General features: G+C 45.7%; 1 protein-coding gene across 1 annotated transcript in view; it reads left to right on the forward strand.

Moving 5' to 3' along the window:
* The window catches only part of col7a1 (collagen, type VII, alpha 1), a 366,380-nt gene that overhangs the window by 173,599 nt on the left and 179,046 nt on the right, over positions 1-13,735 (forward strand). Inside the window, exons 38-42 of the mRNA XM_063068334.1 lie at positions 483-518; positions 1,732-1,785; positions 4,592-4,660; positions 6,682-6,795; positions 9,344-9,370. Of these exons, the coding sequence (XP_062924404.1) occupies positions 483-518; positions 1,732-1,785; positions 4,592-4,660; positions 6,682-6,795; positions 9,344-9,370 (300 nt within the window). The remainder of the gene's footprint in view (positions 1-482; positions 519-1,731; positions 1,786-4,591; positions 4,661-6,681; positions 6,796-9,343; positions 9,371-13,735) is intronic.

The following is a 13,735-nucleotide window of genomic DNA, read 5'->3' on the forward strand; positions in this document are numbered from 1 at the left end:
CACTTCCTGCTCTAAGTCACTTCATACTCTTGCAAGCTTCTTATCCAGCTACATTATCAAATTAGCAAAGCACTCTGGGATTATACGGGTTCCATTTTGTCACATTACAATTTACAAAGGATATAAATTCATAAAGACTTAAAGGTTACAGATATACTTCCACACTTCTTATAATGAGGTGAACAGAATTGAACACAATACTCCAAGTGTGTCTAACCAGAGTTTTATTGAGCTGTGACATTACCTCTTGGCTCTTGAAAACGAATCCCCTGACTCATGAAGGCCAAAACCCCATACACCTTCATAATAACCCTATCAACTTGCATGGGAACTCTGCGGGATCTATGGACATGGACCCCAAGACCCCTCTGTTCCTTCACATTACTACAAATAAAGTTCATCTTTATTTATGCTTCAATTAAATATACTGCGCATTTTCATTAATTTGCCATAAGTCTCAGTATAACTCTTTGTTTCCTCAGGGAAATCCGGGTATTCCAGGACAAAGGGGAAATTCAGTAAGTACAATTTCACAGTAAAAAGCTATAATCGCCATGATCTTCAGTATAACAGCATTAATTAGAATTAATTAGCATGAGACCACACCTGGAGTATTGTGTGCAGTTTTGGTCCCCTAATCTGAGGAAAGACATCTTTGCCATAGAGGGAGTACAAAGAAGGTTCACCAGGTTGATTCCTGGGATGGCAGGACTTTCATATGAAGAAAGACTGGATGAACTGGGCTTGTACTCGTTGGAATTTAGAAGATTGAGGGGGGATCTGATTGAAACGTATAAGATCCTAAAGGGATTGGACAGGCTAGATGCGGGAAGATTGTTCCCGATGTTGGGGAGGTCTAGAACGAGGGGTCACAGTTTGAGGATAGAGGGGAAGCCTTTTAGGACCGAGGTTAGGAAAAACTTCTTCACACAGAGAGTGGTGAATCTGTGGAATTCTCTGCCACAGCAAACTGTTGAGGCCAGTTCATTAGCTATGTTTAAAAGGAAGTTAGATATGGCCCTTGTGGCTACAGGGGTCACGGGGTATGGAGGGAAGGCTGGGTTCTGAGTTGGATGATCAGCCATGATCATAATAAATGGCGGTGCAGGCTCGAAGGGCCGAATGGCCTACTCCTGCACCTATTTTCTATGTTTCTATGTTTCTATGTTTATGCCCCCTCCCCCTCATCTGGCTTCCTCTATCACCTGCCATCTTTATTTTTTAGAATTTTTCATAAATTCTATTATATTTCTTTATTTTCCTGTAAATGCCTGCAAGAAAATGAATCTCAAGGTAGTACATGGTGACATATACGGACTTTGATAACAAATTTACTTACTTACTGTTATGTTTTGTAACTTCAAAACATTAAATTAATTCAAAGAAAAGCACAGGAGTTCGAAAGTAGGGGTGTAGTTTGAGTTTACTTTAAGCAAGGTGTGTACGTATCATGTGATAGTGTGATGACAAATGCAATTAACGTATTCTTACATTTAACCCATAATTAATTAGTTAACTGAACTAGAATACTTAAACAATGTATACAGTATATACAAGATTACTCAAATATTAAATACACAACGTTACTTACATACTTCATTGGCTATAAAGAGCATTGGGTACTCTGCAATTTAGAAAGGTTCTGCAGAAATGCTGGCCATTCTGTTTCCGAGTATCCCAAATGCCAAGCAAGAAGTGCAATTGATTCTAAAGTATGTTTCTTTGTTTCAGGGCGAGCCTGGGATACCAGGAAGACCTGGCCCCATTGGTCCCAAAGGAGAAAGGGTGAGTAGAACACAATAGTTAATGAAAGACCAGAGCTGGGAACTGCCCTTGGTAGGGCTAAATACAGAATGTGATAAATAGTTTATTTTTGTCACATGCACCCAGAAAACTTTTGTTGGCAATCCCTGCAGGCAGATCATTCCGTATCGAAATACACTCAGTGGCCACCCATTCCGAATAAAGTGGCCTCTGAGTGTATGTTCATGATCTTCTGCTACTGTAGCCCATATATTTCAAGGTTCAACAGGTTGCGTAGTCAGAGATGCTCTTCTGCACGCCACTATTGTAACGTGTGGTTATGTGAGTTACTGTCACCTTCCTGTCAGCTTGAACCAGTGAGGCTATTCTCCTCTGACCTCTCTCATTAACAAAAGCATTTTCGTCCACAGAACTGCTGCTCACTGGATGCTTTTTGTTTCTCACACCATTCTTGGTAACTCTGGAGACTGCTGTGTGTGAAAATCCCAGGAGATCAGCAGTTTCTGAGATACTCAAACACTCCAAATCAGTCCATGGTCAAAGTGACTTGGATCACACTTCTTCCTCATTCTGATGTTTGGTCTAAACAATTGAACCCTTTTGACCGCGTCTGCATGTTTTTATGCATTGAGTTGCTGTATTAAGATTGGCTGATGAGATATTTGCATTAACGAGCAGTTGTACAAGTACAGTATGCTGGAGGAACTCAGCATGTCAGGCAGCATCTATGGAATTGAATAAACAGTCGATGTTTCGGGCCTGGATAGAAAGGGGAAAATGCCAGAATAAAAAGTGGGGGGAGGGGAAGAAGGATAGGAGAGGAGAGTGGACAATAGAAAAAAGGAGAGGAGGTGATAGGCAATTGAGAAGATGTGAAAAGCTAGAGTGGGGAATAGAAGAAGAGGGAAGGGGGAGGGATTGTTTTACTGGAGGAGAAATGGATATTCATGCCATCAGGTTGGAGGCTGCCCAGATGATTGCCCCTGCACCCTGAGGTTGGCCTCATCCTCTTCAAAATCTTTATTCCATGAGGAAAGATTGAGCAGGATGGCTCTGATTATATTGAGAAATTAAAATATACAAAATTTGGAAACTACTATCTCAAGGATTGTGAATATTTTGTATCAGAGAGTTGTGGTTGCTTGGATATTGAGTAATATGGAAGATCATGATCATGAGATGGGGGGAGGTAAATCAGTTTATTATTGACACGTGTACCAATCCGCATGAAAAACTCGTTTTGCATACCGTTCATACACATCAAGGTCCAAGGTTCATTTTATTATCAAAGTATGCATGTACAATACAACTCTGAGATTTATCTTCTCCAGATAGCCATGAAGTACACAGGAAAAAGTAAAAGAAATAAAACTCACGGACCCCAAAGTCACCGACCCCCTCCCCGCAGAAAAAAAAACAGCAACCAACCCCTCACTGGCTAAAAAGAACAGTGACTATAGTATCAAAAAACACCTAACCCAACCCCACCCACACACAAAGAACTTACAGAGATCACCCACCCAACAATCGGCCACAAGAAAGAAAATGCCGAAAAACTGAAGGAGACCAATATAAAGTACAGTCCAATCACGTAAATCTCAGAACATCGAACAGTTTCCATGATTCAGAACTCACACCTGATCCGAATGGTGGCCTCTATTGGGAGTGATCTCTGAGCCTCTGCCTCTGTTGGGAGTGATCACTGACCCTCTGGCCTCTTTGGGAGTGATCACTGACCCTCTGGCCTCTGTTGGGAGTGATCACTGATCCTCTGGCCCCTTTGGGAGTGATCACTGACCCTCTGGCCTCTGTTGGGAGTGATCACTGACCCTCTGGCCCCCTTGGGAGTGATCACTGACCCTCTGGCCCCCTTGGGAGTGATCACTGACCCTCTGGCCCCTTTGGGAGTGATCACTGACCCTCTGGCCCCCTTGGGAGTGATCACTGACCCTCTGGCCCCTTTGGGAGTGATCACTGACCCTCTGGCCTCTGTTGGGAGTGATCACTGACCCTCTGGCCCCTTTGGGAGTGATCACTGACCCTTTGGCCCCTTTGGGAGTGATCACTGACCCTCTGGCCTCTGTTGGGAGTGATCACTGACCCTCTGGCCCCCTTGGGAGTGATCACTGACCCTCTGGCCCCTTTGGGAGTGATCACTGACCCTCTGGCCCCCTTGGGAGTGATCACTGACCCTCTGGCCCCTTTGGGAGTGATCACTGACCCTCTGGCCTCTGTTGGGAGTGATCACTGACCCTCTGGCCCCCTTGGGAGTGATCACTGACCCTCTGGCCCCTTTGGGAGTGATCACTGACCCTCTGGCCTCTGTTGGGAGTGATCACTGACCCGCTGGCCCCTTTGGGAGTGATCACTGACCCTCTGGCCCCCTTGGGAGTGATCACTGACCCTCTGGCCCCCTTGGGAGTGATCACTGACCCTCTGGCCTCTTTGGGAGTGATCACTGGTCCTCCGGCCTCTGCTGGAGTGATTGCCAACTGGATCCGAATGCCATCATCCTTGTTGTTTCTGTCGAGAGTGCTCGGTGACCATGTCTGAACACCTTGATCTCAATGCTTCAATCTTCTTCATGCTTCGAGGTGGAATCATTCATGACCCCATGTCCCGTTTGTTTTTTTTTCCATGGATCAGCTTGTGTTTTCAGTCCTTTCATTAGAACCCTGCATTGAGATAACAATAACAGATTGCAGAATTACAGAGTGGTGGCTGTTATAGGAATGGGTGTGATATGATTGAGTAGTACAGCAGGTCTATCCCTTCCCTTCTTGCAGATCGTTTCTTGTTTAGCAGTGTGGCATTTCTTCTCTTTCAGGGCGAGCCTGGCATCGTTGTTGATGGTGGAGGAAGATACCCAGGCAGAAAAGGAGAACCAGGCCAAGCTGTAAGTACACTCTCTCTACCTACACAGAACCCACAGTGTGAAACAGTCCATTTAGTTGTTGCCACATACCCCTCATCCATTGTCATCTATCTCTTTCCCTATATCCTAGTGTTTTGTTACCTTCTGGTCAATAATGGGCATTTGCCTCAACCACTTCTGGGAGGGAGTTACACTTTCTCATCATCCTCCAAGTGAAAATATTCCCCCTGAATTCCTCAAGTGACTTCCTATGATCTCATTTCTTTAACCAGAGAGAATTCATTGCTGCAAGCAGCTGTGGAGGCCCAGTCATTGGGTGTATTTAATGTGGAGGTTGATAGGCTCTAGATTAGTCAGGGTGTTGAAGTTTAAGGGAAGAAAGCAGGAGAATGGGGTTGAGAGGGATAATAAATTGGCCATGAAGGAGTGGTAGAGTACACTTGATGGGACAAATGGCCTAATTCTGCTCCTCTGTCTTATGGTCTTATGATGCTATCCTCTCTAGCATTAGGGAACATCTCATGGCATCTTTTCTACTCACATCACTGATGTGTCTGGTGACTCCTTGGTAACCATCTCTAGACACAACAATATATTGATCATTCACAGTATGTGCCACTGGCTGAATTTATTGTTAAGGTTTGTATTGGTGATGTAACTGTACTAATAGTTGAGAGAAAATAAATATCTCATGGGTCCCCAGACATTTGAATTAACTTTTAATGGCAAGAACAACTGGAAGTCAACTATCATTTCAACTTCGATTGTTAAAATAAAAAGACAAACAGAACTTGTCCATGAATGTGGTTAGGCCACGTCTGGAGTGTTACGTACAGCTCTGGTCACGCCACTATAGGAAGGATGTTGAGGCTTTGGAGAGGGTGCAGAAGTTGTTCACTAGGATGCTGCCTGGTTTAGAGAGCATGTGCTATCACGAGAGGCTGGATAAACTTGGCTTGTTTTCTCTGGAGCAGTGCAGGCTGAGGGGAGATCTGAGAGAGGTTTATAAGACTATGAGAGGCATAGACAGAGTAGGCAGAGAATATCTGTTTCCCAGGGTTGAAATGTCTCATACCAGAGGACATGCATTGAAAGAGAGAGAGGTAAGTTCAAAGAGAACGTGAGGGGATAAGTTTTCTACTTGGAGATTCATGCATGCCTGGAATGTGCTGCCTGGTATGGTGGTAGAGACAAATACATCAGAGGCTTTTAAGGAATATTTGAATAGGCAAATGAAACTCAGAAAGATGGAGGGATATGGACATTGTGTAGGTAGGAGGGATTAGTGTTTGGCTGTTTTTTAAATTTGCTTTTTAGTTGGTTCGATGCAACATTATGGGATGAAGGTCCTGTTCCAGTGCTTCACTATCCTATGTCTTTGTTCTATCTCTGAACTTCGATGCAGTTAAGCAGAACCCTGGTCTGGGGAATGTTTCCCATTTGGGCTCAGTCTAGGAAAGGATAAGCGCCACCACATAGCCATTGGCTGAGACTGTTCCAATGGACGTCCATTTACTGAATAAGCCTCACGTTTTCAAACTGGAGAACCTCAGTGCTAAGATGTCGATCGCCCTGTTGCCTGAGTAGAATACCCAAGCCTTTTTATTGATTCCCTTGAAAAAACAAAGCCACATTCAGAATAATTTCTTTTGAAATTCTGAATCTACTGGCATGTTCTGAGAGGCCATTTGCAGTGGCCTCCTGCCTAGCAGGCCAGACAGAGACCACGCGGCGATCACTACACTGGGAAAGGAGAGGCAATGTATTGCGCGTACACTTTCCCTGGGTGAGCGGAGCGTCAGGCCCAGACCTCACCCGCCCATTGACAAAAAACAATGCATTTCACTGTCTGTACTTTTTCTTTCTTTCCTTCATCTGCCCTGATGTGTGTCTCAGCTGTAGGTTTTGTTTGATCACAATTCTGTCACATTTTGCCACCTTAAAGGTGCCTTGTAAAATAACGGATATTGCTGATCTTTAATGCAGTCTCTATTTAATGAAGAGAATAGATACTTTAATAACCTCTAGTTCATCTGTCATAGGGAGTTCCTGGCTCACCTGGTCTTCCTGGACTTAGAGGCGAACGAGGGTATGCTGGTCAGATAGGACCACAGGGTCCAGTTGGACCTCCAGGACTCCCTGGGAGGTCCATCAAGGTATGTTATCACCTCAGCTGACACATCAAGACCTACAGTAGAGTATTTGGTCCCTTTTGTATACTTGATGGCACAGTTGTATTTTAATAAGTTCTTAAAAGAGACATACACTTAGTGGCCACTTTATTAGGTACAGGAATAGAACCAGTGTGGTCTTCTGCTGCTGTAGCCCATCCACTTCAAGGTTTAACAAGTTGTGCAGTGAGAGATACTGTTCTGCACACCTCTGTTGTAACATGTGGCCATTTGAGTTACTACCACCTTCCTGTCAGCTTGAACCAGTCTGGCTATTCTCCTCCGCCCTTTCTCATTAACAAGGCATTTTTGCCCACAGAACTGCCACACACTGGATGTTTTTTCCCTGTTTTTTTTGTACAATTCTCTGGAAACTCTAGAGACTGTCGAGTGCGAAAATTCCAGGAGATCAGCAGTTCCTGAGATACTCAAACCACCCTATCTGGCACCAACAATCATTTCCCAGTCAAGGTCACATTTCTTCCCCGTTCTGATGTTTGGTCTGAGCAACAACTGAACCTCTTGACCATGTCTGCATGAATTGGGTTGCTGCCACATATCTGGCAGTTTAAATATTTGCATTAACGAACAGGTGTACCTAATAGCGTGGCCCGAGTGTATACCATGGGTATGTGTTTGATCTTGCCTCAGTCTGATGCCAACTCTTGCTTTGTGTGTATTTTCCTCACCTCCAAGTCAAAAGATTGTATGGTGTCACATCCCATCCAGAGACTGGGGGACTAAATCAAAACTGACGTTCAGAGCACTGTACTGTGAGAACACAGTGATGTTTTCTTTCAAATAAAATATCGAACCAAGGCTCTACCTTCCCCCCCCCCCACCTGGTCTCAGCTATCACCAGCCAGATAGTACTCTCCCCCATTGTCCCCAGCTTCTTATTCTGGTTCCTTCCCCCTCCCTTTCCAGTCTTGATGAAGGACCTCGGCCCGAAACATTGATCGTTTATTCCCCTCCATAGATGCTGCTTGATTTGTTGAGTTCCTCCGGCATTCTGAGTTCATTATTGTAAGAGAATTATGTGGTCAGTATCTTCAAAAAAGAACAAGACAAGCTCTCATATGCCCAATAGTATTGCTTAGCTTTTGAAGACTGAAGTGTTTAAAATGTTACAAGGATGGGACTGAGTGGACTATTTTCACCGGTGGGGTTTCATGAACAAGGGAATATTCTGAGGGATGAGATGGACCTGAAACATTGACTGGTTTCTCTTTCCACATTTGCTATTTGACTGGTTGAGTTCTTCCAACATTTTCTTATTTGCTTCTGTGTCACCTCTTACTGCAGTTTGCCACTGTCACAGGAGCCTGAAGACCCGCACTCAACGATTCAAAAAATGTCTCAAACATAAGAGGTTCTGCAGATGCTGGAAATACAGAGCAACACACAAAAAAACACTGGAGGAACTCAGCAGGTCGGGCAACATCCATGGAAATGAACAGTCAACGTTTCGGGCCAAGACCATTGGATTGACCCAAATCAGGTTCGGGAGAAAGGTCACGGCCCAAAACGTTGACTGTTTATTTACTCCCATGGAAGGTGCCTGACCTGTTGAGTTCCTCCTGCATCTTGTGTGTGTTGCTCAAAAAATATCTTCCTCGGCTCTGCTATCAGATCTCTGAACAGTCCATGAACCCATTAGATTAGATTAGATTATGTGGACACTCAGTCCTCATTTATTGTCATTTAGAAATGCATGCATTAAAAAATGATACAACGTTCCTCCAGAACTATATCACAAGAAAACACAGGACAAGCCAAGACTAAAACTGACAAAACCACATAATTATAACATATAGTTACAACAGTGCAAAGCAATACCGTAATTTGATAAAGAGCAGACCATGGGTACGGTAAAAAAAAGGTCTCAAAGTCCCGATCGACTCATCATCTCACGCTGGCGGCAGAAGGGAGGAACTCTCCCTGCCATGAACCTCCAAGCGCCGCCAACTTGCCGATGCAGCACCATTGGAAGCACCCGACCGCTGCGGACTCCGAGTCCGTCCGAAAACTTCGAGCCTCCGACCAGCCCCTCCGACACAGCCTCTCCAAGCACCATCCTCTGCCGAGTGCTTCGATCCCACCCATAAACATTACCCTGTTAGTTCTTTATACTCCTTGCACTCTTCGTTTATATTTAATCATAATTTGATGTCATTGTACTACAGCCACAAAAGAACAAATTTCACATTGAGGTCAGTGGTAATAATTCTGAAGCTGGCCATATTAAACTGGGTTCATTCAATCAGTTTTGAAACTCATTTTGATAGTTACCAAATAATTAGCTTTAACCAGAGAATTTAAGGTGTGTTTAAGTATATTAATGGTGGCCCTTAGATGAACTTAGTACTGTATAGGCTGAGTGGCTAACTTAAGTTTACAACCAAAATAATTTGATCTATTTAGTTTCCTGTTCCATGCATTGTAAAGACTCCATCTAAAGAATAGCTGCCTCTTCTTTGGATATATTTGTGTCTGGATTTGACTCCTTACCACCTCTCTCATTCTACTACAGGGGGACAAGGGAGATCCAGGTGAAAGTGTAAGTGAATGTTTTATTTAATCTTCATTTTACTGGATTTTGGCTCCTCATTTTTGATTTTGTTTTCCATTAGTCCCCTCCCTACTGTCTGACATAATTTCACTTGTAAGGTTAGATTGTGTGGATCAAAAATGTGTCCTAGGGCTCTAGTGTGAAACGTGTGATAGTTGTGTGGCTTGTACTCCACACCTGAAATTGGTCCTGTAGCCCAGGACAAGGCTGTCTTTGGCCTCCAGCATCCAGCAGAGTTGCAAGGATTCGCAGACCCAGGCTTTGGTTATTGGGCCTGGAATGGACTTCCGATTGGCCTTCAGATTTCAGTCTGGACCTCCAATTGACCTTCGATCTTTGATCTGGACCTCTGTTCATCCTTCAATCTTCGATCTGGATCTCCAATTGGCCTTCAGACTTCGGTCTAGACCTCCAATCGGCCTTCAGGATTCGATCTGGACCTCCATTCAAACTCTGATCTTCGATTGGCCTTCATACTTCAGTCTGGACCTCCAATCAGCCTTCGGGATTTGGTCTTGATCTCCACTTGGCCTTCGATCTTCAATCTGGATCTCCGATTGGCCTTCAGTCTTCAGTCCAGACCTCCAAACGACCGTCGGGATTTGATCTGGACCACCAATCGACCTTCGGGCCTCGGTCCAGACCTCCGATCGACCTTTGGGCTTCAACCCAGACCTCCAATTGACCTTTGATATTCAATCCAGACCTCTGATCGACCTTCGGTCATCAATTTGCATATGCGTGGGTGGGAGAAACTTGTTGCGCTGTTGTTGTTGCTTTGTTGCTTGTTGTCTGTGTGTCGTTGTGTTCTGTGTTGTTTTGCTGAGCATTGTGGGCACGCTACGTTGGTGCCAGAATGTGTGGCGGCACTTGCAGGCTGCTTCCTGAACATCCTTAAGTGTGAAGGTCGTTAACGCAAATGGTCCACTTCACTGTACCTTTCGATATATTCGTGATAAATAAATCTCATTCTGGAAAAAGCTGAAATTAATCACTACGTTATGCATTCAACACATTTCCCTCCTCATTAACTGCTGAACCCCTATAACTCGCTCCTGAGTAATAGAGAAAGGGCAAATAGGTTAGGGCTTCATTCAGTGGAGTTCAGGAGAACGACAGGACATCTCAAAGCTGTATACAAAATTATGAAGGGCATAAATGGGGTGAATGTATGCAGACATTTTCCCTTCAGATGGGTGAGAATAGAACTAGATGTCAATAGGTTGACAATGAAAGATGAAGTAGTTAAGAGAAATGGAATGGGCAACTTCTTCACTCAGATGGTGGTGAGAGTGTGGCAGAACCTACCAGTGAAAGTGGTGGATGAGGGTTCAATTGTAACATTTAGGAGAAGTTTTGATAGAGAGGGCTAAGCTTCAGATGCAGGTAGATGGGAGTAGGTAGAAGGCCAGTCTGGCACAGACTAGATGGGCCGAAAGGCATGCTTCTGTGCTGTAGTTCTGTATGACTCTATGACTATGATGCTCTCAGGATAATAGAGCCATGCCTCCATGACACCTAATTAAATCCAGTCCTCGACTAACGGGTACATCCATGCATGAACCCTGGTTTACTTTCAGTCCTCCCTGTCTCTGCTGGTTACTCCACCTTGTGCCGAGCACCGTTGCACTGTACATATAAATCTTCAGGATATCGTCCGGTTAGAACAGAGATGAGGAGGAATTTTTTTAGCCAGAGGGTGGTGAATATGTGGAATTCATTGCCACAGGTGACCATGGGGGCCAGGTCACTAGGTGCATTTAAGACAGAGGTTGATAGGTTCTTGATTAGTCAGGGTGTGAAAGATTATGGTGAGAAGGTAGGGGAATGGGGTTGAGTGGGAAATGGATCAGCCATGATGAAATGGGGGAGCAGACTTGACGGGCCAAGTGGCCCAATTCTGCTCCTATGTCTTATGATCTATGGTCTTATCCCATAATGAAGGCTTCACTCACTTGTACAATGGGATCAAATCCTCCATCTAACCAAATCCCATTATGCCTTTTCCATAACGATCCACAAAATTAACCTTTTGAAAATGTATTTATTGTTGGGGCCATCACTGACAAGCCCAGTATTTCTTGCTGTGACAAGATGGTGGTGTGCCACCTTCTGGAGTTGTTAACATTAACCATTAGCTTTGTTTGTCACATGTACACCGAAACATGCAGAGAAATGTATTGTTTGCGGCAATGACCAGCAGAGTCTGAGGATGTGCCGAGGGTAGCCCGCAAGTATTGGGTACATTAGGGCTCTTTTTGTGAATCTTAGATTAGCACGTGGGTGAGGTGATAGGAAAATGGAGGGCTCTGTGAGAGGGAAAAGTTAGATTGATCGTGAAGTAGGTTAAAAGGTTGGCACAATATCGTGGGCTGAAGGGCCTGTTCTGTGATGTAATGTTCTACATTCTATAGTCTACATATACGGGGTCTTTCTTTTTGTTAGAGTTAAAATGGCGACTTTGTTATGTTAATCTGAGGAATGCGGCTTTTTTGTGTTAAACGTTGAAAAGAGTTTGCGCTAGCAGTTTGTTTTACTTTAGAGTGAGATAGCGGCGTTCTATTAGCCAATGAGTGGTTATGTTCGTTTTGTTTTTGGATACCATGCTGTATGATATGACTGTGGATTGAGTTTTGGGGGGAGTCGGAGGAGAGACGGGGAGACGGAGGGGAGAGAGGGAGTCGGAGGAGAGACAAGGTGTTGGAGGAGAGACGGGGAGTTGGAGGAGAGATGGGGAGGACGGCGGACGGGGTTTTGGCGGGGAGTCGGAGGAGAGACGGGGAGAACGGAGGAGAGACAGGGAGTCAGGTGAGAGACGGGGAGTCGGAGGAGAGACGGGGAGGACGGAGGAGAGACGGGGAGTCGGAGGAGAGACGAGGAGGATGGTGGAGGGACGGGGAGTCGGAGGAGAGACAGGGAGGACGGTGGAGAGACGGGGAGGATGGAGGAGAGACGGGAAGGACGGTGGAGAGACGGGGAGTCGGAGGAGAGATGGGGAGTCGGTGGAGAGACGGGGAGGATGGTGGAGAGATGGGGAGACGGGGGGTCGGAGGAGAGACAGGGAGTCGGAGGGGAGACAGGGAGTCGGTGGAGAGATGGGGAGGACGGAGGAGAGACGGGGAGGACGGTGGAGAGACGGGGAGTCGGAGGAGAGATGGGGAGTCGGTGGAGAGACAGGGAGGATGGTGGAGAGATGGGGAGGACGGTGGAGGGACGGGGAGTCGGAGGAGAGACAGGGAGGACGGTGGAGAGACGGGGAGGACGGAGGAGAGACGGGGAGGACGGTGGAGAGACGGGGAGTCGGAGGAGAGATGGGGAGTCGGTGGAGAGATGGGGAGGATGGTGAGAGATGGGGAGACGGAGGGGTCGGAGGAGAGACAGGGAGTCGGAGGGGAGACGGGGAGTCGGTGGAGAGACGGGGAGGATGGTGGATGGGTTTTTGACGGGGAGTCGGAGGAGAGACAGGGGGTCGGTGGAGAGACGGGGAGTCGGAGGAGAGACGGGGAGGATGGTGGAGAGATGGGGAGTCGGAGGAGAGACGGGGGGTCAGAGGAGAGACGGGGAGGACAGCGGACGTGCGGAGAGGCTCCGGTCGATCACTCCGGATGGTCCTGAGCCGTGAGTTGACAAGATCCGGGTGGTCGTCAGGAATCGATTGAGCTCCAACGGTAGCGCGCGAAGAACTTGGACTTTGATAAGTCTGGTGCCTTTTTTTTCCATTACTTTCCTCTCTGTATCAAATTCATATTAATGTCATAGAATTAGTAATATCTATAAAGTGTATTTGTTAAAATTGACTGGGTGTGCTGGCTGATGATTGATGTTTGGGATTGATTCGGGCTGTGACTGACCCTGAGTGGAGTGTTGAAGCAGGTGCTGGGCGGGATTTCCGCTAGACATACACGAGCCAATATAACAGATTGTTACATACATATCGTCATAAGGCTAAATTACTACTGCTACCTGTAAGGACTTTATACATTTTCCTCGTGAGCACGTGCATTTCTTCTAGGCGCTCTGGATTCCTCCCACAGTCCAAAGATGTACCGGTTGGTGGGTTAATTGGTCATTGTAAATTGTTCTGATATTACACTAGGATTAAATTGGGGGATTGCTGGGTGGCACAGCTCGAAGGTCCAGAAGGGTCGATTCCATGCTGTATCTCAATCAATCAATCAATAAATAAATACATAAAATCATTGATCAGAGACCAGTGTGATTTTTCTTTATCTGTCTTCTGTCCAGTGGGCACGTGGTTAAGGCATTGGACTAGCGATCTGAAGGTCGTGAGTTCGAGCCCCAGCCGAGGCAACATGTTGTGTCCTTGAGCAAGGCACTGAATCACACATTGCT

Source organism: Mobula hypostoma, chromosome 15 (assembly GCF_963921235.1).
Source record: "Mobula hypostoma chromosome 15, sMobHyp1.1, whole genome shotgun sequence".
Classification (NCBI taxonomy): Eukaryota; Metazoa; Chordata; class Chondrichthyes; order Myliobatiformes; family Myliobatidae; genus Mobula; species Mobula hypostoma.